This window comes from Anolis carolinensis, chromosome 4 (genome assembly GCF_035594765.1).
Source record: "Anolis carolinensis isolate JA03-04 chromosome 4, rAnoCar3.1.pri, whole genome shotgun sequence".
Classification (NCBI taxonomy): Eukaryota; Metazoa; Chordata; class Lepidosauria; order Squamata; family Dactyloidae; genus Anolis; species Anolis carolinensis.
Genome location: NC_085844.1, coordinates 126,113,119 through 126,138,582, shown reverse-complemented (window position 1 = coordinate 126,138,582; position 25,464 = coordinate 126,113,119). Strand labels below are relative to the sequence as shown.

The following is a 25,464-nucleotide window of genomic DNA, read 5'->3' as shown; positions in this document are numbered from 1 at the left end:
AAGGGATACTCAACTTACATTCCTTGGTGGCCCCCATCCAAGTATTAACCATTCTGACCCTGCTTAGATTCCAAGTTCAGATGAGATCCAGTGCCTTCAGAGTATTAAGGCCTTTAAGCTGACCAAAGTTTTACCAGAGTCTGAGTCAAATCTATTGTTTGCTGAAGAATTGGAAATGAAACATAATGGGCCAGTGAAAGTGGGAATGGGCAAGGCCAGATTTTTTCCTATACTGCTAAAGCTTATACCCAAGACCTGCAATTCACTCTCATTATATTTTATTATGTTTACCTCCATGTATTGGCATCCGGATCAAACACTTCAATGGTCTTCAAATAAGTTGTGCCATCAAACCCTCCCACAGCCATTAGTTGTCCATTCACAACTGCAAGGCCAACCTAGACGATAACAATTAATTAGATTATTTGTATACATTGGGATACTGGGTTATAGGTTTCTGAACTGTTTCTAAATCCAAGTGCTTCTACAAAACATTTGTACACACAGAGTCTAAACTTCACAGAAATGTTCTGTCTTGGCCTCACCTAAGGATCTAAACAGCATCTAAATAGTGCAATCACACATAAGTTTAGTGTGCAACTATTTAAAGACCTACTTTGGACAATACAGATTGCACAAAGCAACCTATATCCATAGATCTCATTTTAACATCATCTAAAAAGCACACAAACTTCCTTTAAAAAACTGCTTTAATTTTTTTTTAAATATTCTGTCTGTATACCATTATATCATCCACTAGTACATACTGAGAAAAAAATGAATGTATTCTCCTGTCACTGAAATAATGATAGACATTTTCTAGTACAAAACTACTCATACTTAAAAGCAGCTAGGGGTTTTTTTTACTTCAAAATTTAAATATGCATTCCTTTTGTCAAGACTTAATCCTGCCCAAAAAGCCCCTCACATGCATGGCAACATAATAATGAGAGGTGAGCAGGAAAAGCAGAAAAATGAAACAAAACATACCCCACTACGGCGTGATGTCATGGCTACAACAGGTGACCACTGGTTGGTTCTGGGGTTGTATCGTTCAGCACTGCTAAGTTCTGTAGTATCATCCCTGCCTCCTACTGCATAGATCATGTCTTGATATACTGCACAACCTAAATGCTTACGTCGGGTGCCCATGGGTGCAATTGTATGCCAACGATTCTCCTGAGGGTTGTAGCGCTCCACTGTGGAGAATGTTATGATAGTAGTCAAGCAGTAGAGCAGTAGCAAGCACAAAACAAGGAACAAAACAACAACCCGTCTTCTGGACCCAAACATCAATGAATGAGACAAGTATTTCTTCATGATTAGAAAAATAAAAGAAGTATTTTGCCAGATGAAAGCAAGACTAGAGATTCTTCAACACAGTTCTTCTCAATTCCAAGACACATGTGGTCCACAGGCTGAATCTGTCCCACCACGTCATTTTATGTGGCCTTCCAGATGCTTGACTACAACTCCTGTATTCCTCATCAATAGACATCATGACTACAGATAATGGAAGCTGTGATGCAGGAACATCTGGAAGGCTGCAATTTGTTCTGTTAAGTCAGGATAATGGGGTTTGGATTTCGATACAAAGCTTGTGGATATGATGCCTGATGTTCAAATATCCTTTACTCTTTCCTCAACCTGTGCTGTTGGGCTGCAATTCCTATTATCCTCAGTCCACCTGGCAGATAATCAGAAGTGATGAGGGCTGTCATTCAAAAATATCTGGGGCCCCAAATTCAGTAAAAACTAAAGAGCACTGACAACTATGTAAAAAAATATAGTTGGTCTTCTGTATCCATGGATTCAAAGCCCCTATGAAGGTAACCATAAGGCCAACGTGGCCCTCAATGAAAATGAGTTTGACACCCCTGATCTGAGAGGTATCTAAATGTTATTCAATACAGAATTAGCCAAATAAGACAATGCGGTAAACATGTGAGCTAGTCTTTACTACGGTGTACTAGGAATATTCTCAAGATGGCCGAAAGAGCAATCCACAACTAGAAAATATTCATACAATGACAATAATGGCTTCTGGATTGATGAAAAACAGGACACAGATGGTAACTGAAAAGATCTGCTTTCCTCCATTGATGCAATTGAATAAATAACCCACCAGTTGTATATTGTTACTTCAGCTTTTCTAGAATGATTCATGGTAATAAGTATCCATCTTTTATTTCTCCCCTTAACAACATTTTCAAAGGAGTTTCATTCAAGTTTAGGAGAATCTAATGCAGTGGTTCTGTGAGTCCTCAAGATGTTTTGGCCTTCAACTCCCAGAAATCCTAACAGGTGGTAAACTGGCTGGGATTTCTGGGAGTTGTAGGCCAAAACACCTGGGGTCCCACAGGTTGAGAAGCATTGATCTAATGGGAAAACTTGTACCAATATACACCCTCATGCTAGCAGATCTGGTTTGGGAAATACCTGTATTCAAAGGTGATGTTCCATCAGAGCCTCCAACAGCATAAAGGAAGCCCCCCAGCACCGCCACCGCCACTCCAAGGCGCCTAGTGCTCATGGAAGCTACTCGAGTCCATTTGTTCTCTTTTGGGTCATACCTGGAGGGAAAGGGAGTGCCTCATTTTAAATAAGACCACTTGTACTTCATTCCAAGTGGCAAGCTCTTTCTTCCCCTCTTTAAAAAATACCTTTCAACTATATTGAGACAAGACACACCATCTTGGCCACCCACTGCATACAGATAACCACCAAGAACGGCCACTCCAACACTGGTCCTGCAGGTGCTGGTAGGTGCCACATCACTGCTCCACTGGTTGGTCTTTGGGTCATATCTAGAAAGGGCAAACACACCAGATCGTTATAATTATCTCCCCATATGTTCTCAAAACTCTGCTTGTGGGTTAATTTTCTTGTTACCTCCAATCTTTCCCTCAAATTCTATTTAACTATGTCACAACATTAAGAGCTCAAAGCGAGAACAGAAAGCAAAAATTCCACCAAGAAATAAAACTATTTTTAGGAGCAGTTCCTCTTTCTCCATGTGTCAAATCAAATAGAAGTCAGGATAGGGTGGGTGGGGGTGTGCTCTTTATGAAGGACAGTCTCAATTTTAATGTGCTTAATATGGTGGGTGGGACTGCATGAGGTAATAAGATGGCCAATGGTGATATAAATGATGTAAAGGAGTAGTCACATCTTGTTAGTTGCCAAACATCAATCAAGTTTAACTGGTCTAGTTTTTTATGGCTTCTTCTTAAGATGTAGAAGCAGATAATTATCAAGCTGATTATCAAAAAACAGTTGTAAGGAATTACAATCTAAATCAAGGAGCCTCTTGCTGTTGTCTGACTTCCCACCACTGCTTCACTATTGGCTGGGGCTGGAAGGTTGGATGTTTCCTATCTCTAGTTTAAAGGGTACAAAGAGTATCTACTCAGATGTCAGCATCCGGGTGCTATGAAGATGAGCTTAAGGCAAAGAAGAAAGTAACTTAAATGTTCCTCTTTCCCGGGAGAGTTCTGTACTCCCCTTGTAGTCCTACAAGACATGCAATCCTTCAAGTGATTTAAGGAATAAAAAGAGGCTGTGGACAAGTTAAGATCAACCCACCCTCGGGACTTAGATGTATTTAAAGAAGATAAAAATTCTGAACCTTTTACTAGAGTCCTTGAAAGTAACCCAAGTATACAAACCTTTTAATCCTGAAACACAATTTGTTTCAGAAAGTTTTAATTTTAACCTAACTTTTATCATTCTATAATGGTTATGACTAATCATTCCAGTCATAACTATTACTTGTTATAATAATTGTTTTTATATTGCTGCTGGAATACTACATATTGTTTACAGTGGTTTCTGGTGGGATATGGAGAGTAAGGTGGCAGGAAAAATTAAAAATGTCTAATAAATAAATACTTAAATAACCAAGTTATTAGTTATGATCTCAACAGGCAAATAGACATCTGACAGTCTGATATTTTGTCAAACACTTACCTTTCTACACTGTTAAGATAGGAAGAGCCATCATGTCCTCCCACAGCATAAAGAAGGTCATCCAACACACTGACTCCAACACCACACCGCCTTTTGCTCATGGAGGCCACCATCCGCCACTCGTTCGTTTGAGGGTCATAGCGTTCAACACTGGAAATAGCATCCCCACTGCACCAGCCACCCACTGTGGAAATCAGATTGTGTGGTAAATGAATGGTAGGATATAATTAAATACGTATAGGTTACCAGAACCTCAAAAATATTACAATTTGAGCCCCTAAAACAAATGTGCCTAAATGGAGAGCATTTGGATTCACATTCTTAGATTCACAACATAAGATAGGAGCATTGAGCAAATTAGAACTATCAATGTGTGATGGAATTTCACTACATTATGATATCTAACAATTTATCCTGGAACCAATTCTATATTTTTAAGGTTAAGATGATTCTCAGGAAACTGCAGGTCAGTTAGTTTAATATCTGTCCCAGGTAAATTAGTGGGAAGTTTTTAAAAAAGATAAAATAATCAAGCTTACAGATGAGAAAGAGCTTGAAAAGAACACGATTCCTGTAAACATCCTGTCCTCTTTACTTTTTACAATTCTATGTGCAGTCAATAAACAATAATCAAGTGTACAAAGTGTTTCACAAACAGCATCTCTCAGGGAACAGTATTAGATCCAATGCTTTTTAACTTGCTTCTTAATTTTATGGAATTAGAGATGAACAGTAAAACAATCAAGTGGCCCAACAATACCAAATTATTACAGAGATTAGAACAAAAATGAAAAAAGACACTCTCTGTAATAAGGAAGAAAAGCTTCATTAGATTACTGATCCTCTGAATCATTAAGAACACATAAGAAGCAACAAGTGAAAAAATAGAGTCAGACTACTGAATGAAAATGTTTACTGACTGGTAAATAGAGTTATCCTTATCACAGGAATTATGATAATAAATATAAATAAATGGAAGACAATGAAAATACAAAACAAGAGATCTCTTCATCAAGATTATAGAGATATCAAGGTGAAATTTAAACCAAGAGTTGGGATGCTGTATAACTAAGATGAGATCCGAATTATATGAACAAGACAAAAACAGAGATAATAGAAGCGATGCACAAAAGAATTATATAAAAGTTATATAAACATGACAGAGTTCTTTAAGAAGCCAAACAGAAGAAGAGCAGAAGGAAAAAATAAATCATGAGGGACAAATGGCATACCAGAACAGCTGTTTCAAGCTATAGAGATGGAATCCATTCAAATTCTAACAAAAATTTGTAAAGAAATAGGGAAAAACAAAACAATGGCTACACACTAGAAAACACTCAGTATACAACCCAGTCCCCCAGAAAAGGACTGCAGTAACTATTGGACCATTGTGTCCATCCCTCACACAAGCAAAGTGATGTTCAATATTTTACAACACAACTTGTCACCATATAATAGGGTCAGAAATGTCAGATGTGCAAGCTGAGTTCAGAAAAGGAAGATGTACTCAAGATCACATTGCAATCAAGTACTGATTAATGGAACACTCCAAAGAATTTCAGAAGAAAATTGACCTGTGCTTAATATGCTCTATAAAAGTATTTGTGTAGTAGATCAGAGTTTCTCAAACTGTGCTCCTCCAGATGTTTTGGATTTCAGATCCCACAATTTCCAACAGCTGGTAAGCTGGCTGGGATTTCTGAGAGCTGAAGCCCAAAACATATGGAGGAGCACAGTTTGAGAAACACCGTAGTAGTACCCTTAAAAGAAATGGGTGTACCATAACATTTAATTCTACTGATGCACAACCTACCTACTGGACTGCCACTGACAGAATATGGAGAAAACTGAATAATTGGTGGAGTGGGTCAGATAATGCTGCATTGCATCATTCCTCCTGCTTAATTCATATGCAGAAGATATATAACAGAAAATGGATAAGTCTAAGAAAGAAAGCGTGATAATTAGGGAATGGACATCAATAACACTATGGAACACAATTTTTGTTCCTGGGTTATAAATGTCATTTCCTAATTGGTTCTATCATGAAAACATGGAAAACTGCAATATTATTGTTTTTGCGGGACATCTCGTAGCACATTTTGCTATAGTTTTTCAATGAATATCTCATAGAGTCTCAACCAATCCAACCTAGTTTGTGGCAGCCACAAAAATGAAGTTTCTGGAGCATAACAACTACTTTCAAAGTAAGTGGCACCCAATTAAACAGGAATAACCTTTTCAACCCCCAAAAAGTTTTTTTTCCAAATTTTGTTACATAGTGTAATTTAAGATATTCAGATAAAACCATACTAACAGAAAATAGCTAAGATTTGTAATAACTACTGGTGAAGGTTAAAGAGAAAAATGAAAATGGAGGATTACAAATAATGACCACAGATTATTTAAAGTGGATGAAGAAGACATTGAAGAAAAGATTTTGTCTATCTTGGTTTAACCATTATTCAAAATGGACACAGTAGTCAAGAAATCAGAAGGCAATGAACATTTAGAAGCTCAACTATGAAGAAACTAGAGCAGGTCCTCAAGTGGAAAATATATAATTACATTCCAAATTCAGAGTAATTCCTACTGTGATATTTCCCATTTGTATGTGTGGTTATGAAAACCTAACAATAAAGAAAGCTGATAGGAAGAGAATCAATCTGCTTGAAATATTGTACTGGATGAGATACAAAAGACTGCCAAACCCACCCACTCCAAATAAATGGTTCAAAGAGCAAACCAAGCCTGGACTCTCTTCAGAAGACAAAGTGACAGAATGGAAACTTATACTTTGGAGATTTTGGTACTCTTGCAGGGAAGTCTATCAATATCATGGGTTTCAATAAAACGTTTATGTTTTGTTTCCAAATTCAAGTCTCCACTAACGTTTATTTGACGTTTATTTGGTGGTCTAGAGACAATCACTATGAACCATTTTTTACTTTTTGGATTTTTTGCCCTGTTCAAGGCAAAGGCAGTCTCCCTTTCATATGAGGGAAAGGGGAGTCTGGAAATTGGTACCAGGCTCAAAAACATCCAGGAAGTTCATGTTTGAGCAGAGACTTGAATTTCGGTCTCTAAGCTGAGCAATCTACCCACTTCAGCCATTAAAGATTCAGTGTAATATTGGAGATAGCTATTAATACTGCTGTTTGTCAGCCTCTATAGAGACTTATGGAAGGCGGCTGCTGGACAGTATACTGGGCCAGACTAATCTTGATCTGATCAACCCAAGCATCTCTTATGCCCCATACACTTGTGTCACATGAAACCACGTGAATATAATAATTCTCTTCTTGTTGCACTATACACCTGCCATTTTTAAAGGAATTCCTTTGCTTTACTTTGCCCCAGAAAGGAGCATGGTCAAGCTTCCTTCTTCATATCTTCATTATATAACCAGTGGAAGCATTTCATTTTATTATGTAATATATACATAATAATAATAGTAATAATAATAAAAATAAAACTTTATCTCTAGATCACCCTCTCTCACAAAAGGGACTCAGGGTGGTTTACACACAGAAAAAAGGCAATCTTTCAATGCTCAAAATAATATAAACTCATCAAAAATCAAAGTAATACACAATAATAACAGTAAACTTAAAGAATTAAAACAATATAAACTAACCCAATAGACATGATAACACTAATAACATGAATTAACATTAAAATATATACCCTGTAGGATAATTAAATTACATTAAAAATTACTATCATAGGTATTCATTTAAAATATGTCATAGCCACAAACACACACACCCCTTCTGATGACCCCACAAGTTTCACAGAGTTTTCTTAAGAAAGGAATATTCAGATGTGCTTTTGCCAGTTCCTTCCTCTAAAATATAACCTGGTACTCATTGGCAGTCTCCCATTCAAGTACTAATCAAAATGACCCTGCTTAGCTTCAAGAATCAGTGGAGCTGGATGCCTTTAGCACACTTAGGTCTTACATATTTAGATGTAGCTGCATAGTGAGATAAAAACTGCAAACTTGTTTTTGCACTTAGAGCTGTTTTCCATAATTAAAAGGTGCCCATTGTGACAAGGGCAAATGTCCCATGGACCAAAACAAAGTTAATACTATTGACAAGAAGAGTATTCCCACCTCAGTTTTTGCCTCACTGACCAGATCATTGCAGCACTCTATACATGTGCATACCTGCAAAGAGTACTTCTCCGCAGCGGATAGGTTTGCGTGGCCGAGTTCGTGGTCCCTGCATCAATGGTCGTTCTTGTGGCAATAGTAGATAATTTTTGGCTTCATCCACTAGGTCCCTGTCCATGAAAAGTTATAGGATTTTTTTTAATTCTCATAAAGTCATTTAGCAAATTACTGAAGCTATTGCTCCAAAAACTAGATGGCAAATTTAGAATTTGTCAAATAAAACACACAGAAGGCTGCACAGTTAACAATAACATTTTAACTGACGACTATAGATTAAAAGTTGCAACATTACATTGGTAACAAGGTTTTCACTAGGAAGGTATGTCATAACAGTTAAATGCTCCTCTGAACCAATTTAAGATTTTTATTCTCTGAGTAGTTTAACTTACTTCCAAAAAAAAAAGAGAGAGAGAAATATCACAACCATATCAGCATTAATCAGGTTAAAATTTCTGGATTAGCCAGTTTGTCATAAGTCATGAATTTTTGAGTAGCCAGAAAGCTATATGCATAGGCAGATTAAACATACAATCCTTGAACAAATTTAGTAGTTAGATTGTTTCACTAAATTCAGTGAATTTTCTCAAGTACAATAGGCCTTCAGGGTTCATGGGGGACTAATTCCAGAACCCCCATGGATATATAAAATAAAACAAATGCTCAAGTTCATTTAAAAGTTCATTTAAAAATGGAATAGGGCAGCAGCAGAGGCCAGGAACCCACTACTCACCTGCTTCTGTCTATGAGCAGCTTCTGTGAACAATGAAATAGCAGCCCCATCACCAACCACTATGTCCCTGTAGAAGCTATTCACTGCTTTGAGATTGGCTGGGATAGCAGTGCCTGTGCATGGTTGTTCAAGCAAGAATGAGCAGGAGCACCGCCGCCAAGCAACATGTCACTGTTGAAGCTGCTCGCCACCTTGAGATTCCCTGCTCATTTCTTCACAAACTACAGTGTAGGAGTGCCACTGACGAACACAAGGTAGCGAGCCTCTTCTGCAAGGAAATCGTGTTCAGTGGCACTGCTTCTGTGGAGCAGTTCACAAACAACTGAATGGGAGCACTGCTGTAACTGATGACAGCGTGGCAAGCAGCTTCTATAGGAAAATGGCAAGTGGCGCTGCTCCACCATGGGCTGAATCCACAGAGCATGACCCATGGATGTGGAATGCCCATTATAATGATGCAACAGATCATGCTTTATGCATATGTATTTAGAGTAATATATATTGTGTCATAGAAGTATATGTTCCTAAGAATCCCACATCCTTATAACAGCATGTGATGTGTGTGATAAAGATTCCTTTCAGAAAAGCAACACTTGGCATTAAAAATCGTTAAGAGTATCATGGCTCCTTTGAAGTCATGCCATAAATGTCAACATGGGACTTATATCTGTTTTATATACCGTGTTTCCCCGAAAATAAGGCAGTGTCTTATATTAATTTTTGCTCCCAAAGATGCGCTAGGTCTTATTTTCAGGGGATGTCTTATTTTTCCATGAAGAAGAATTCACATTTATTGTTGAACAAAAAAAAGAACATTTATTATATACTGTACAGTAGTACAGTATATAACCAGACAAACTCTGAATCCTATCAAGAATTTCTTGTTACTACCATTATTTCCATGTACAACTGGTATGTACATTTACCAATCCTGCATGCACTGGTGTTCTGTTTGGCAGGCGCTGGGCATGCTTCCAAACAAAAACATTGCTAGGTCTTACTTTCGGGGGAGGCCTTATATTTAGCAATTCAGCAAAACTTCTACTAGGTCTTATTTTTCGGGGATGTCTTATTTTCGGGGAAACAGGGTAGGCTGTATAGAAACACAAGTTTTACAGGAGACCATTTGCGCAAAACATTTGGCTAAGTGAAAGCAATAAAAGAAGGTTTATAAGTCATAGAACAAAAAGCTATGAGCAGGAGGTTCCAACCTGTTTAGCTAATGAGCAAAAAAAAGTCCATCCATAATTTTTGTGATATCCACCACCAGACAAGCAAAAAAATGTCTTTGTATAATAATCCTAATTATGTGACACCATGTTCAGAGGGTCTTTTAAAATTGTTGAGCAAGTCATCTGGAAGAACAGCTTGCAAATATAATTGCAAATTATGGATAATACTCAGATATATGTGGATGTAATATACTTGTGATTATTCCACTCCATTGTCAGCTACAAAGCTCACAATGGAGAACTGTAGAAAAAAAGTTACAAAAAATCACCCCTAAAAATCTCATAATGATTTAAGTCAGTTTACAATTTTGTGTAGGGCTGCATTCATTGCTGTACTAGGTTGCATGCGGCCAATGGGCTGCAGATTGGACAAGCATAATTGATGAACCTATTAACAATTCAGATTTGCTTTTTTCAAATATAGTTTTTGCATGCAAGACCTTTTATAAGGATGGTACCATTGTAATTGTATAGTCTGTTCCTGCTGTTTATTAACAAATAAGGTTCTATCTAAAAGACAGTGAGATTTTTCTTTGAAACAAACAATTAGACTCCTGGAAAAGCTGACATAGAGAAAGTAGTTTCATGCCACAATAAATGCAGAGGAGGGACACAATCCAACATTTGAAATTATATAATTATGGTGGGAATGCAAAATGCAAAATAACAGAACAGCAGTGGAGACTAACCCTTTTCAACAGTATTACCAAGGTTGCTTTTGCTCTGAACAAACTATGTAAAGTGTACATTGTTTTATCAAAAGAAGACATGCCTCATCCCATTTTAATTCTGTTACGACCATTTACTCCATAACAACTTTTAGTACCTGACTGGAATTAAAACATACCCAAATCCAGAAGAGTGAAAAAATTACTTCAAGTTTTCTGGAATGTGGCAGTGACACACAAAACTAGCCAAACTCTCAAAGGATGACTTCTAAATCTACAAATATTTTGAGTTCCCCAAATGTCATTTTCTACCATCAGTGATGACTTACCTACATTCTTCGTCACTTTTAATTAGCGGATCGGAACCAACTGTGCCTACCAGGAACTTTGGACTGAGCAGTGGCAAGCGGACATGTTGCAATACCTGTAAGTCAAAAACGGTGTAACAAAATTAAGTACAAAACTATAAAGTAAGCCTCCCACATACTAAAAGTTTGGGGAGTATTTTCAGTGACATAATAACTGAATTGTAGATCAGCTTATAAAATGCCAGCCCAGGGGCGGCATTTAATAAGCTGATCTACAACTCAAATGATACCTGCCAAGACTGTTTACTTGGATTGTAAAAAGTGTATGCAAACGTACTATTTCACATAATGTATAGTTAAACTATGGAATTTACTACCACTTTGGTCATTTTTAAACTGGTCAAATTCATGGAGGACAAGACTCCATAACCTCATCTAGGCTATGGAAAGGTTCTGAATTACTTCCAGTATCTCAGTCTATATACCTCTGAATACAAGTTGCTAAGGAGCAAGAGCTGGGGGATGGTCTTGCATTCACATCCTGCTGAATTCCACACAAGCATTTGGTTGATTGCTTTAGGGAAAACTATGTTAGAACACATGGACTTGTCAGAGCAAAGCTTCTTCATTTTCAGTGTGAATAATTTTAACTGGATAGAAAATGCAGAGCCCTGTGATAAAAACAATAATTCATTTGCTCTCTTCCTCTAGTTCTCAGAAGGCAAACTATCTTCTCAATGCTCTAGATGTCATTTCTTCAAGCGGAGAAATAGTTTCCTAAGATCTACAGAGATACATCCAGGAACACCTCACCAAGAAAAAAGTCCAAAAGTGGCAGGCTAAAACCTGGAACCTCAATCAGTGGTTGATGCTGGATGAGATTCCCTCTTGGGCACACAGAAGACTGGGCGACCTGGAAGGTGCTGAACAGACTGCGCTCTAGCACCACAAGATGCAGAGCCAACCTTAAGAAATGGGGCTACAATTTGGAATCCATGACATGTGAGTGTGGAGAGCAAACCAAAGACCACTATTACAATGCAGTCTGAGTCTTGCCACATGCACTATGGGGCACCTTCTTACAGCAACACCAGAGGCACTCCAAGTGTGTTTTCAAATACATTACAACTTGTACCCTTGGTTCGCTTCTGACATGATAAATAAATAAATAAATTCAAGCTGTGAATAAATTACTTTACAAAATAATACTACTAAATATGCTTATCTAATGTTAATGATGTGAGGTGAAAATAAGCATCAAATGACTACTAATACCATAATTTCAACTCATTTACATTCAACAATCAGAGCAATGGAAGGGAGGAGCAAGTTTACTTCCAATAGATATAATGTTAATCCTATGCCTTCCTTATAATTGATAAGTAGAAAGGATAAAGGAGAAACCCACTGAAAAAAATCAGCAAAATTGCCAGTTCTCAATGTCCTTCCCAACTAAAGCCCAGTATGTAGATCCCACTCTCTAGTCTCCTTTAATCGTTAAGATTGTAAGTAATGAAAGGTATAGCTCAGTCAAGTTAATCATGTCTATATACATTTGTAAAAGAAGCATACATAAATCATATCTGATTACCTGGGGGAGTTGAGGTCTCCTCTCTTGAATGCTGTATTTAACCCAAGCCATCACAGCACTGAACACCTGCTCCTCGCTACGGACATTCAGTTCATCACTGGATATTATGTCAATTAGTTGGTTGGCTGGAAGGAGCATAAACTCCTCACTTTCCATCACCTGCATGGAGATATAGAAACACAGTTATGAAAAGCTTTTAAAGCAACAATCAGCATTTAGAACTGGAAAAGTGACATGGTGTTAAAAAAAGCACTCTAACTTAAAATGGAGAATTAGTAAACAATGACAAGGTCAAAAGTCACACTGGGACATCAAGAATGTTTAATCATTTATTGTTATGTGCTTTCAAGCCGAGTATGATATAAGGCAATTCTGAGGTGAACCGATCAGTTTTCTTAGCATGATTTGTTCAGAAGAGGTTTTCCATTGGCATCCTCTGAGGATGAGTGTGTGATTTCCCCAAATGGAAACATAATACAGACAAGACTGTTACTAGTCAGTGGTCTAGATCATTACTAGTCAGGGAATAGGGATTCAGCCTGTGCCAGATTAGGCTACACTCCCCTTGAAGACAAAGGTCTGCAGTTTGGGGGTACTCGTGGACTTGGCGTTGAACCTTGAGCCCGTTTCCACAGTGGCCTTTGCACATCTAAAACTGATGCACCAACTCTGCCTGTTCCTTAAGATGTCATATTTGGCCATGGTGATACATGTCTAAATTACATCCCATTTGGATTACTGCAATGTGCTCTATGTAGGGCTGTCCTTGACAAGTGTTTGGAAACTTCAGATGTCTACAACACTCCTGTTGCAACAATCCACTAGCTGCCAGTTTGTCTCTGGGCACTATTCAAAGTACTGACCATGATCTATAAAGCCCTATATGGCTCAGGTTCAGACTATTTTGTAAATCAGATATCCCAGTATAAACCTGACTAGGGAGACCAGAATGGCCCCCTCCCTGTTGTCCTTCCAGAAGCAGGCTAAAACTTTTTAATCAGGAAAACTTTTAAAGAAAGATTTTAAAATCGCACCAGAGGTGTTGAGTAGTATTTGATGTATTTTAATAGATTTTTTATGGGTTTTACTGGTTTTCATTCTATTTTAGTGTATATGTCTTAGATTTTAAATGATGCATTGTATTTTTATGGTAGCTAGCTACTTTGAGGTTCTTTTAAGAGAGAAAAAGTGGCACATAAACAACAATGGTCACCCATGGGTCTTGTGAATTTTAGGATCTTTTAAGCAGCTCATTAATAGAGCCTAATTTAGAAGCAATGATAAGAAGTGATCAGACACTGGTGAAAACAAAAGACACAAAATAAAAATGATTTTATCCTTTACTAATCTTTCAAATTAACTCTAAGAATATTCAGTTATGGGTGAGAGTAGGAAAGAGGGCTCCACTTGAGAACAATTCCAGCTAGTAATGCACCTGTACTTGTAGTAAAATCAAACACCAGAAAAGAAAGGGTCTGAAACAAAATTACCTAGAGTAAGTAGATACATCTGAAAAGTCTTCTTGTCCTGGATTTGCAGCAGAAGACAAGATGTCTCAGAATTAGGAGATGGAATAATTTGATCCCACCCCCTTTGCAGTTGCATTCTCTAAATATACACACAGAGGCCATGAGTGCAAATGCACTTCAGAGGAAATCAGAGACTCCAAACTAAGCTGGTAGTGAAAGCCAAGCCACTGACAAGTTGCAAACATGGTAATATAGTTCTTCTAGGCTCCGGGTAAAACAGGTTTCTCAGAAGACAATAGAACCAGAACAAAATGTCTCTTTCTCACGTGTGATTTGTAAGATTTAAAAGGAAACATGGACAAAAAATTGAAAAAAGGAGAAATCTCCAAAGAGGAATTCGAACAGCTAGCATGTGTATGTTAGAAAAGCCAAAATGCAGAATGAGCTCTGGCCTGGTTAGAGAGAATAAATACATTTAATTTATCCTGCAGTTTATCTAGCCCAACTCCCTTTCCTCTGATGCTTTTTGTTTTACTGCAAATAATAATAATAATAATAATAATAATAATAATAATAATAATAATAATAATAATAATAATAAATACCCCACTTTATCTCTCCCGAAAGAGACTCAAAAGCGGCTTAAAAACATTACCATACAATTAGCAAAGTAGTATGATAAAATGCAATCTTCGACCTGCATTGGTATAGTTCATTTTACCACTTCATTTTGCTGCATATGTAGACCAGGACTCACAGAGCCATTTACCTCTTGGAAGTTATGTTGGGTAAACTTGTCAGCAATTCTTAGAAGTTCCCGACAGGAGTGTGTATCAGCAAATGCTCGAATGCCAAGGCAATTGGAAGGATCCAATTGCCTTTTTAGAAATTCACAGCAGGCTTCCTGGATCTCTGCTAGTTGGAGGAGGCAGGCGGCCGGCAGTAGGGTCTGAACATTGCCCTCTTCTACTGTGATTTGTGAGGTGTATGCAAAGTCAATCAACAGCTCCATGGCTCTTTCATCAATGTCTCTTATCACCACTTCAGTCTGTCGGCTCTCTGCCAGCTCCCCTGTAAACATGGCGCGGAAGTAGGGGCTGCAAGCTGACAAAATCACCCGGTGGGCATAGATCTTCTTGGCCCCCACAACCAACACCACATCACACAGCTCTCGGTGCTTCCGCAACAGGTTGATGACCTCCAGTGTTTGCCGAGGGTGCTTATCTGAGATGTAAGGCATGCGAGCAGGCTGCGGCACTCCTTCAGGCAGTTTGTTAGGATCTCCAAGGGTGCAACGGCTCGTTACATCCATTCCGGTTTCACCTGCTCGATTATTAGTACACCTGGCAAAGCAATATATAAGCAACACGAAAGGTCAGATAATAAAGACACCCAAACATATCAGCCCAGACAAGCCTATACAAAACAGGAAAGAATATCCAGTCACTTGCTCAAAACATTTCTTTTCTCACAAGCATTGCTGGGGCTCTGACACAGACATGATTTTTACTGCTGCCCTAAATATGTTATTAATATTTTATCTAATCTATATTATATTTGATACATGTTCATCTTTCAGATATTTCTTAAAAATTGAAAAGTATATACATTTGATAAAATAAAAAAAACGTGTTGTTGAAGGCTTTCATGACTGGAATCACTGGGTTGCTATGAGTTTTCCGGGCTGTATGGCCATGTTTTAGAAGCATTATCTCCTGATGTTTCGCCCACATCTATGGCAGGCATCCTTAGATTTGGGTGGAATGTCAGGAGAGAATGTACAAGTCTTTACCTAGCCTTATAATTGTCCGTGTCTACCTTGAAGCCCTGTTTACTGGTACTTGATTCCTTGATGGAATATATTGATTTGGATTGTGGCCGTGTCTATTTTAATATAATTGTTTTGGTTTCTGTCTTATGTTGTTTTATTATGTTACTATGTTTAAGTTATTGTATGATGTTTTTGACAATTGAATGTTTTTTGTGTACATGTTGGAAATCACCCTGAGTCCTCTTGAGAAAATGGAGCGGTATATAAATAAAGTTGTTGTTGTTGTAGTTGTTGTAGTAATTATTATTATTATGGAACTTGGCCATACATCCCGGAAAATTCACAGCACATTTCCACCCCCCCCTCCCAAAAACAAAAAACAAAACAAAAACAAAACACAGATTTCTGTAAGTTCTGATTTCTTTTCCCAAGGCTTTTAGTGAGAACAAGAAATGCTGAACTGGTGAGATGAGCAAAAATTCTCTTTAGAAAATCAGTACAATCCCATATTTATGAGGGATACATTTCCAGATTTTGTGGATACATAAAATTGTGAATAACAGCCAACCCTATTCATTTCAATGGGAGGAACAACAGAGGTACAAACAAGAGAATGTAAATTATATTAGAGGCCCAAAACAAATAAGTGAAATCCTAGATAAATGAAACCACGGATAAGTAAAAAGGCATATATCAGTCCTGCGGATACAGGGATCATACTAGATTGTTGTTTTATATGACTTCATTCAAAGGAAAACAAACAGTGTCTAAGAACACAACATTTCAGTTATTAAATGGAATACCAACCTCCTAACAAACTGAATTTCAGGAGAATAATTACATCAGGTAGATTCAGAGGGATCACCTTGGCAGAGTGCTAATGCTATTGTGGACAGTCAGCTATGGAATTTTTAGAATACACAATGCTATAATACCGTTTTTTTAAAGTAGTTGGGAAACAAAAGTGACAAAAGAGAAGATGTTCTGGTATTCATACTGACAAACCAGACTTAGAGGGAGAGATTTGATTTGGCCAGTTTTCTAATTGTGGTTCACTCAATTAAAATGGGTTGAATTCCTTTCAACAAGTTGCCAATATGATTCTGCACAATGAAAGTAGAGCGAAAACAGAGGATGACTAAATTTAAGTATCAATTGCTATTGCTGGTATATAAAATGAGCCAATGCTATTTAAATATTTAGAGTATTGTACTCTCTAACTAGTATTCAACAATAATCAAAATTCGGGGAGGAGCAGCAAGATTTCCAGCTTTGGTGACAACATTTAGGGTGGCTGCAATAAAAAGGACCACTTGAATAAGATCTATCCAAACTGGGGATGGCTCTAAGATGGAGAATGTGATTTCAATGCAAGCAAGCATAAACACCAAATATTCTTGAGATAGTGAAATCAGGGCTGAGAAATGATATTGGTCCTGTGGACCAGAAACAGCAAGACAAGTTTGGTAAGTTAGTGATGTCAAAAAGTCAGTCCCACTCAAAGTCCCACTCCACATCATGAAGCCCCTTCTTCACAATGATGATCTTAGCTTCCCCAATGCAGACTAACACTGATTCCTCCAAATGCTGGCCATGCTGCTCCTGCTTTGCACATTGTGAGACAAAATGGCATGTTGATTTTTGCTACTGGATCTGTGGCTGCAATCTAGGGTGTCTGAATAATGATATCTGCTAGCTTCATATGATGTGAGGTCCGAATTAGTGAACCACGGTTAAAAGTATTACTCCATCAAGAGGCAACTGCATTTTCAAAACTGGAGCACTGGGCAGATTAAATGGGAAGCTTTACACTATGATCAACTGGAAATTCAGTTGTGGTTCGGGTTCTACATAATGATCATAATGAAGTATAAACAGTGGTTTTATGTAATATCTGAATCAAGCCAGGATATAATCAAATAATTCCTTTCTTTAACTTACCTGCGCATTGGCTTTCCGTCCATGCACCACAAATAGAATTCTTCAGCCTGCACTTTGGTGCCTGGCCTAAAGAAATAAAAAATGCATAACAATAAAATTTGATGATGACTTAAATACCGAAGCAATGGTCAGATGTAAAGATGTTTACATGATTACAAAATTAACAGTAATACCTGAAATAATTATTTTTGTTTTCAAATGACTTGTCCTTTAATTGTATTCAGACACTGTACATGTTTTTAATTTAGAATAAGCATACAATCCTGACCACACATATACTAGGAAGCAAGTTTCAATGTACACAATGGGGTATATTTAATACTAACAGGTGTTGGATGGTACTGTACAATACATTCCTCATGTATAATTCTACTATTGCCATAAATGATTTTCCATACCATAAGCTGCTTTAAAGTGAGACAATAAAGTGAGACATATTTCTGAGCAAACACATTTTAAGACAAGTGTTTAGGACATACTCTTCAAACAATTTTAAAAAGTTTAGAAGGGGCAGCTGTGTCAATTCAGTGCTGGGCTGTTAAATGCAGGGCAGCTAACAGAAGGCAAAGATAGAGGCCCCTTCCACACTGCCCTATAGCCCAGGATCTAATCCCAGATTATCCCAAATTATCTGGCAGTGTAGACTCATATACTTCAGGTCAAAGCAGATAATCTGGGATCAGATCCTGGGATATAGGGCAGTGTAGATCCAGCCAGAGGGTCATAGTAGACAGAAACAAAGACACTCTTCTTTTACAAAGAAAATTATAAATTAAATTTCACTTCTCAAAACAAATAGTTTGTAGGAAAGGGTGGTAATTCACAGATTAGTGTAAAACCAAGCCTACAAATTGATATTCCCACAAATTTCTAAAAATCCAAAGTGCTAAGTCCTCAATTGTGCAGCCTACAATATAATTTTATGCTTACTGACTAACATATCCACATGGTTTAACATGGTAAATATGTAAAAACAGTATAAATACAATATTTTAAAATGCACATACTTAAAAATAAAATGTATTTAGTCACTCACTCTTGTGATGACACCGAGATAAATTGCAGGATGTAAAATATCACAAATCTATCCCTTCAACTCATTTTCTCATTGAGTATTGCAGGTCTGGTAAAAATCTTGATTATTGACAATCCAGGTGCCTAAAAATTACATGAAAATAGCCAATAATGTAAAATAGGTTTCCCAATTTATCTGAAAAACAGTACCAAAAGATAAGACAGAACTAATTTTTTTATTAATGTTAGCCAGACTTTTCAAAACATATCACAACAGTGCTACCAAAATGTATAAAGCGGGGGGTGAGACACATGTGCAACTTTCATTGACCTTGTCAGCATAGCCAATGGTGAAAGATCATGGGAATCACAGTCCAAACTGGAGTGCTGAGAGGAAATTTCTGTTCTAAATATATACCCGAACCATCCAATGCTACTGCCCTGCACACAATTCGCTGGAAGAAAATTCTGCCTTACTCAATGGACAGTAAGCCAGTATTTATGCAAGTAACATGTGTCAAACTCAAGTTGCGTGGGTCGAATGTGGACCGCCATCTCACGTTGTGTACCCCTCAGATGCTGGACTACAACTCCTGTATTTGTCACCATTAGACATTGTGACTAGAGCTGCTGAGAGTTGTGATAAATGAACATCTGGAAGGCTGCAGTTTGTTCTGTTTAGTCTGTATCCACAAATTCTCCATCAATGGATTCAGCAGCCCTTTGGAGGCTGAACTGGCCCTCGATGAAAATGCGTCTGGCACCCCTGATGTAAATCATGTACTGTAATCGAAATCTAAAATTGGATTTTGGCTTATAGACTTCATTTATGGTATACTGTATCTGAACTCAAAAAATCTGAACTCAAAAAATAATAATCCCCGTCTCTAAGTAAAGTGATGAAGGCAAAAGCTAAAAAAAGCATCAACTCCTACTACTTTCTCCACTGTGCCACCATTTCTGGCCTTTTTGAATGCCTGAGCAGGGAAATGCACCTGACCCCCTGAGGTAGCATTGGTGCATTCCCTTCTCCACAGAATGATCATAGAATCATAGAATCATAGAATCATAGAATAGTAGAGTTGGAAGAGACCTCAAGGGCCATCTAGTCCAACCCCCCGCTAAGAAGCAGGAAATCGCATTCAAAGCACCCCCGACAGATGGCCATCCAGCCTCTGCTTAAAAGCCTCCAAAGAAGGAGCCTCCACCACGGCCCGGGGGAGAGAGTTCCACTGCCGAACAGCCCTCACAGTGAGGAAGTTCTTCCTGATGTTCAGGTGGAATCTCCTTTCCTGTAGTTTGAAGCCATTGTTCCGTGTCCTAGTCTGCAGGGCAGCAGAAAATAAGCTTGCTCCCTCCTCCCTATGACTTCCCCTCACATATTTGTACATGGCTATCATGTCTCCTCTCAGCCTTCTCTTCTGCAGGCTAAACATGCCCAGCTCTTTAAGCCTCTCCTCATAGGGCTTGTTCTCCAGACCCTTAATCATTTTAGTTGCCCTCCTCTGGACGCTTTCCAGCTTGTCAGCATCTCCCTTCATCTGCGGTGCCCAAAACTGGACACAGTATTCCAGGTGTGGTCTGACCAAGGCAGAATAGAGGGGGAGCATGACTTCCCTGGATCTAGACGTTATTCCCCTATTGATGCAGGCCAAAATCCCATTGGCTTTTTTAGCTGCCGCATCACATTGTAGGCTCATGTTTAACTTGTTGTCCACGAGGACTCCAAGATCTTTTTCGCACACACTGCTGTCAAGCCAGGCGTCCCCCATTCTGTATCTTTGATTTCCATTTTTTCTGCCGAAGTGAAGTATCTTGCATTTGTCCCTGTTGAACTTCATTTTGTTAGTTTCGGCCCATCTCTCTAGTCTGTCAAGATCGTTTTGAATTCTGCTCCTGTCTTCTGGAGTGTTAGCTATCCCTCCGAGTTTGGTGTCATCTGCAAACTTGATGATCGTGCCTTCTAACCCTTCGTCTAAGTCGTTAATAACTTCTCCACAAGTCACAGCAAAATCCTCATTTTTGGTCCCAAAACCTGCCCTTGACTTATACGCGTGATCAATGTGAGTGTGTGTGTGTGTATGTATGTGTGTATATACACACATATATAAGGCTGTGAATTAAAGAATCTTCTATGGAATCAAGTCTTTGCTCTTTGTAAGCTTTACGAGTCATCCTGCCCCTTAGTCCTCATCTCTAGCACATACCAAGTCACTCTAGTATGATATATGAAATGTTAGATCTTGCTTACAGAAAGGTGAAGTGACCAAGCAGTACTGGGCTATTCCATGGAAATTAAACAGAAGGCAGACCCAGCAGGTACTGCTGCCACCATCATTCCTATCTTATTGTAGAGGGTGTATGCTATTTCTTGATCCATAAATGACCTTTGTGGCATTAAAGAATCCCTGTGCATCATGGACATCTGCAAGGTGTTCACCAGATGTTCTTGAGTTCTCTGGTCCTTCTTTGGATCTCAGATTTTGAACTGACGTAGCAGCAGTTGGTATATCTCTACTATACAGTGTTCCCTCGCTTATCGCTGGGGTTAGGTTCCACTTCCACCCGCAATAAGTGAAAATCCGCAAAGTAGGGACGCTATATTTATTTTAATATTTATACGTTATTTTAGTAGTTGTACACTATTTTAAGTCTTTATCAACCAACCGTGTGTTGATAAATCGCCTCCTTCTCCTCTCGTTGCTGCTTGGGCTCCTTTTCTCTCCCTTTGACTTCTCCTTCCTCCCTCCCTTCCTTAGGCTGTAAATTGTAATTTTTTATTATTTATAACAGTCTTTTAGAGTTTATTGAAAAACCGCGAAACAGCGAATCCGTGAAAAGTGAAGCACGAAGTAGTGAAGGAACACTGTATGTGGCAGGCTTTCCTTTTCTTATCAATTAATTGTTGGATCTTGTTGCACCCGTTCCTGGAGAAATCTGACTTGGCCACTGTGGTACACATACTGGTTACATCCCGTTTGGACTACTGTAATGCGCTCTATGTGGGACTGCTCTTGAAATGTGTTTGGAAACTCCAATTTGTCCAGACAATAGCAGCCAGGTTACTTACCGGAGCTGATTCCAGGGAGCACACCACCCCCTGCCGAAACAGCTCCATTGGGTTCCGATTTATTTCCCGGCCCAATTCAAGGTGCAGGTTTTAACCAATAAAGCCTACATGGCTTTGGTTCAGGTTACTTGAGACACCGTGTCCTCCGATACAGATGTCATTTTCACATAGACCAAGCCAACATGCATTTGAAAACCACTAGAGAAGGTACATTCTTGGGTCCAGCTCCGAAGCTATGGAACTCGCTGCTGAAGGAAATAAGATCAGCTCCCACATTGATGTCATTTAGGAAAGGTGTGAAGACTTTCCTTTTTAGAGCAGCTTTTAACTGAAGCCAGGCACTTTACGGCTGTATGGGAAATTTTAGACTTGATTTTGACTTTTATTGTTTATAATATGGAAGTTGCAAAGGAGCATTCTTGGAACTTTTATTACCTGTTTTTAGTTAATGGTTTTATGTTACTATGTATATTTTTAAAGATGATGTGAGCCACTTTGGGTCTGCCCTGGAGAAGGTAGCATATAATTTATTTATTTATTTATTTACTGTATTTTTACCCCACTCTATCTCAACCCTGGAGGGGACTCAGAGCGTCTTCCAAATTGGCAATAATTCAATGCCACAATAAACATAAACATACAATATACATTTTACTTTTTTTGTGTCAGGAGCGACTTGAGAAAGTTACTCCTGGTGTGAGAGAATTGGCCATCTGCAAGGACATTGCCCAGGGGACGCCTGGATATTTGATGTTTTATCATCCTTGTGGCAGGCTTCTCTCATGTCCCTGCAAGGGGAGCTGGAGCTGACAGAGGGAGCTCACCTGTTCTCCCCTGATTTGAACTGCCGACCTGTTGGTCAGCAGTCTGCCAGCACAAGGGTTTAACGCATTGCGCCACCAGGGGCTCCAATACATTTTACATTAAAATCAATAAAAGATTGTTAAAACCATAACATATCAATCCACTAACTAAACTGTTAAAAACATTCCATAAACACCTGAAATAGTAATCCAGGAGCCATTCCAATCATATTACAATCACTTCATAGCTGCCTGTCGCCCTGTACTATGCTCCAAACACATGGTTCCATAGCCAGGTTTAAACTTTCCTTCTAAAGGCCAGGAGAGAGCTGGAAGGGAGTTCCACATCCGAGGAGCCACCACTGAGAAGGCCCTGTCCCTTGTTCCCACCAGCCACACCTGGGAAGGAGGTGGGACTGAGAGCAGAAGATCTTAGCACCTGAGTCTGACAGGTAAGCTGGGCCAGAACCATTTGGGGCTTTATAGGGTTTTTTTGTCGTGTCAGAAGCGACTTGAGAACATACAGTAGAGTCTCGCTTATCCAAGCCTCTGGATACTCCAAGCCATTTTTGTAGTCAATGTTTTCAAAATTTCATGATATTTTGGTGCTAAATTCGTAAATACAGTAATTACTACATAGCATTACTGTGTATTGAACTACTTTTTCTGTCAAATTTGTTGTATAACATGATGTTTTGGTGCTTAATTTGTAAAATCATTATCTAATTTGATGTTTAATAGGCTTTTCCTTAATCCCTCCTTATTATCCAAGATATTCGCTTATGCAAGCTTCTGCCGGCCCGTTTAGCTTGGATAAGTGAAACTCTACTGTACTGCAAGTTGCTTCTGGTATGACAGAATTGGCTGTCTACAGAGACGATACCCAGATGCATTGCTGGGATGCATCTCTCATGTCCCTGCAAATTAGAGCTAACTGACGGGAACTCACTCTGTTTCGCAGATTAGAACCAGCAATCTTCAAGTCAGCAACCCAACCTTCTGGTCAGCAGTTCAGCGGGCACACGGATTTAATCCATTGTGTCACCGCAGCTTCCTTTATAGGCTAAAGCCAGCACTTTTAATTGTGCTCGGTAACAAATTGGCAGCCAGTGGAGCTGATACAGCAGGGGAGTTGTGTGTTCCCTGTATGATGCTCCAGTGAGCAATTTGGCTACCGCCAGTTGGATCACGTGAAGCTTCTGAACAGTCTTCAAGCCAACCCCACATAGAGTGTGTTGCAGTAGTCTATTTGAGATGTAACAAGAGCATGGACAACTGTGGTCAAGTCTGGCTTCTCAAGGTATGAGCGCAGCTGGCACACGAGTTTTAATTGTAACAAAGCTCCCCTGGTCACTGTAGAAACCTGGGGTTCCAGGCTCAGTGATGAATCCAGGAGGACTCCCAAGCTGCGAACCAGTGATTTCAGAGGGGTGGGGGTTGTAACCTCCAAAATCTATCTATGCACATAATAAAAGTGAAAATGTGTATGTGTGTATGTGGCAGGGGTGTCCACTTACATAAACAGACTCCACAAACAGGCTATAGCTCCAACTAGACAGGAAACATCAATGCCCCTCCCTCCAAGGACATTGCAGGTTACAGTGAGCGCCACATCCCAGGGTTCCTTTCTCTCTCAATCGGTGTGGAATTTGCATGACCCTCCCACTGCGTCTCCCTTAACCCTTTCCTACACTTTTCAACTCTGCCTGCATAACAAACAGGGCAGAACTGAGAAGCAACTGAACATACTGGAGGGGTTTGGGGGACTGACTCCACATGATAAAAGTTGTAATTCACCCTGCATCAAGACACAGTACTGTGACCCCCACCGACAATGGGCCTGGACCACATTTGGCACGCAGAACCCCCATGATCAGGTTTGGTGGGAATTGACCTTGATTTATAGGAGTTGCTGTTCACCTACATCCAGAAGAAGTTTGCAGAGGGACTGACACACCCAGATGGGCGCTATAGTTCACCCTGCATGTTGAGAGCATTCTGCACAGCACTGATGACACATCTGGACCAAACTTCACACACAGCACCCTGGTGATCAAATGAACATACTGGAGGGGTTTGAGGGAAGGCTGACCCACCCGCACGGGAGTTGTAGTTCACCTTGCATCCAGAGAGCATTCTGAACCCCACCGATAACGGATCTGGGCCTTTTTCGAATAACCCGGACATCACCCATGCTAGTAAATAAATAAAGGCTAGTGACAGCAGCCCTGTAACCAGGATGCAGGTATTGCAAGTAGGTGCAGTTGTTGTTCTTATATTCCTTCCAAGCTGTCTCTGGCTACAAGGGGCAAAATTTCTGGGCCAATCCACAAAGCAAAGCAGGTGGAGCAGCAGTCAGGGCAGGAAGAAAAAAAAGGAGAGACCCAGGCCTATTTGGAACATATCCGGCCTCTTAGAGTGACATCACTCATCTTTGCTTCTTCACCAACACTCCCTCGCAGCACCCCCTCCCAACTTTAGGCTAGGGTTCAAAGAGGACAGAAGGCCCAACCTCCGCATACAGGCAGCGGCGGGCGCTGAAGCCCTGGCCGACCGACCGACCGACCTCCTTCTCAGGCGGGGTCTAAGCTCCTTTTACGCCGCCCGACGGGGTTTCTTCCTCAGCTTCTCCTCCCGCAAGAGGCTCTCACGGCTCCCTCCGGAAACGGCTCCTGGCCAGCGCCCCGCCTCTCTCTTCTCCCGTGTTCGCCACTAACCGGA

General features: G+C 39.4%; 1 protein-coding gene across 2 annotated transcripts in view; it reads right to left on the bottom strand.

The window, feature by feature from the left end:
• The window catches only part of klhl20 (kelch like family member 20), a 29,691-nt gene extending 4,245 nt beyond the window's left edge, over positions 1-25,446 (bottom strand). The window contains exons 1-12 of one of the 2 annotated variants that reach the window (XM_003219857.4): positions 25,310-25,446; positions 18,893-19,014; positions 17,857-17,922; positions 14,914-15,487; positions 12,676-12,834; positions 11,106-11,200; positions 8,141-8,256; positions 3,970-4,153; positions 2,664-2,807; positions 2,440-2,573; positions 991-1,199; positions 292-398 (exon numbers count right to left, since the gene is read on the bottom strand). In XM_003219857.4, the coding sequence (XP_003219905.1) occupies positions 292-398; positions 991-1,199; positions 2,440-2,573; positions 2,664-2,807; positions 3,970-4,153; positions 8,141-8,256; positions 11,106-11,200; positions 12,676-12,834; positions 14,914-15,487; positions 17,857-17,879 (1,745 nt within the window). In that variant the 5' untranslated portion in view covers positions 17,880-17,922; positions 18,893-19,014; positions 25,310-25,446. Of the gene's footprint in view, positions 1-291; positions 399-990; positions 1,200-2,439; positions 2,574-2,663; positions 2,808-3,969; positions 4,154-8,140; positions 8,257-11,105; positions 11,201-12,675; positions 12,835-14,913; positions 15,488-17,856; positions 17,923-18,892; positions 19,015-25,255 lie in introns of both variants that reach the window. The other variant, XM_008108928.3, reaches the window with a different exon arrangement.
• Between the last annotated feature and the right edge of the window lie 18 nt (positions 25,447-25,464).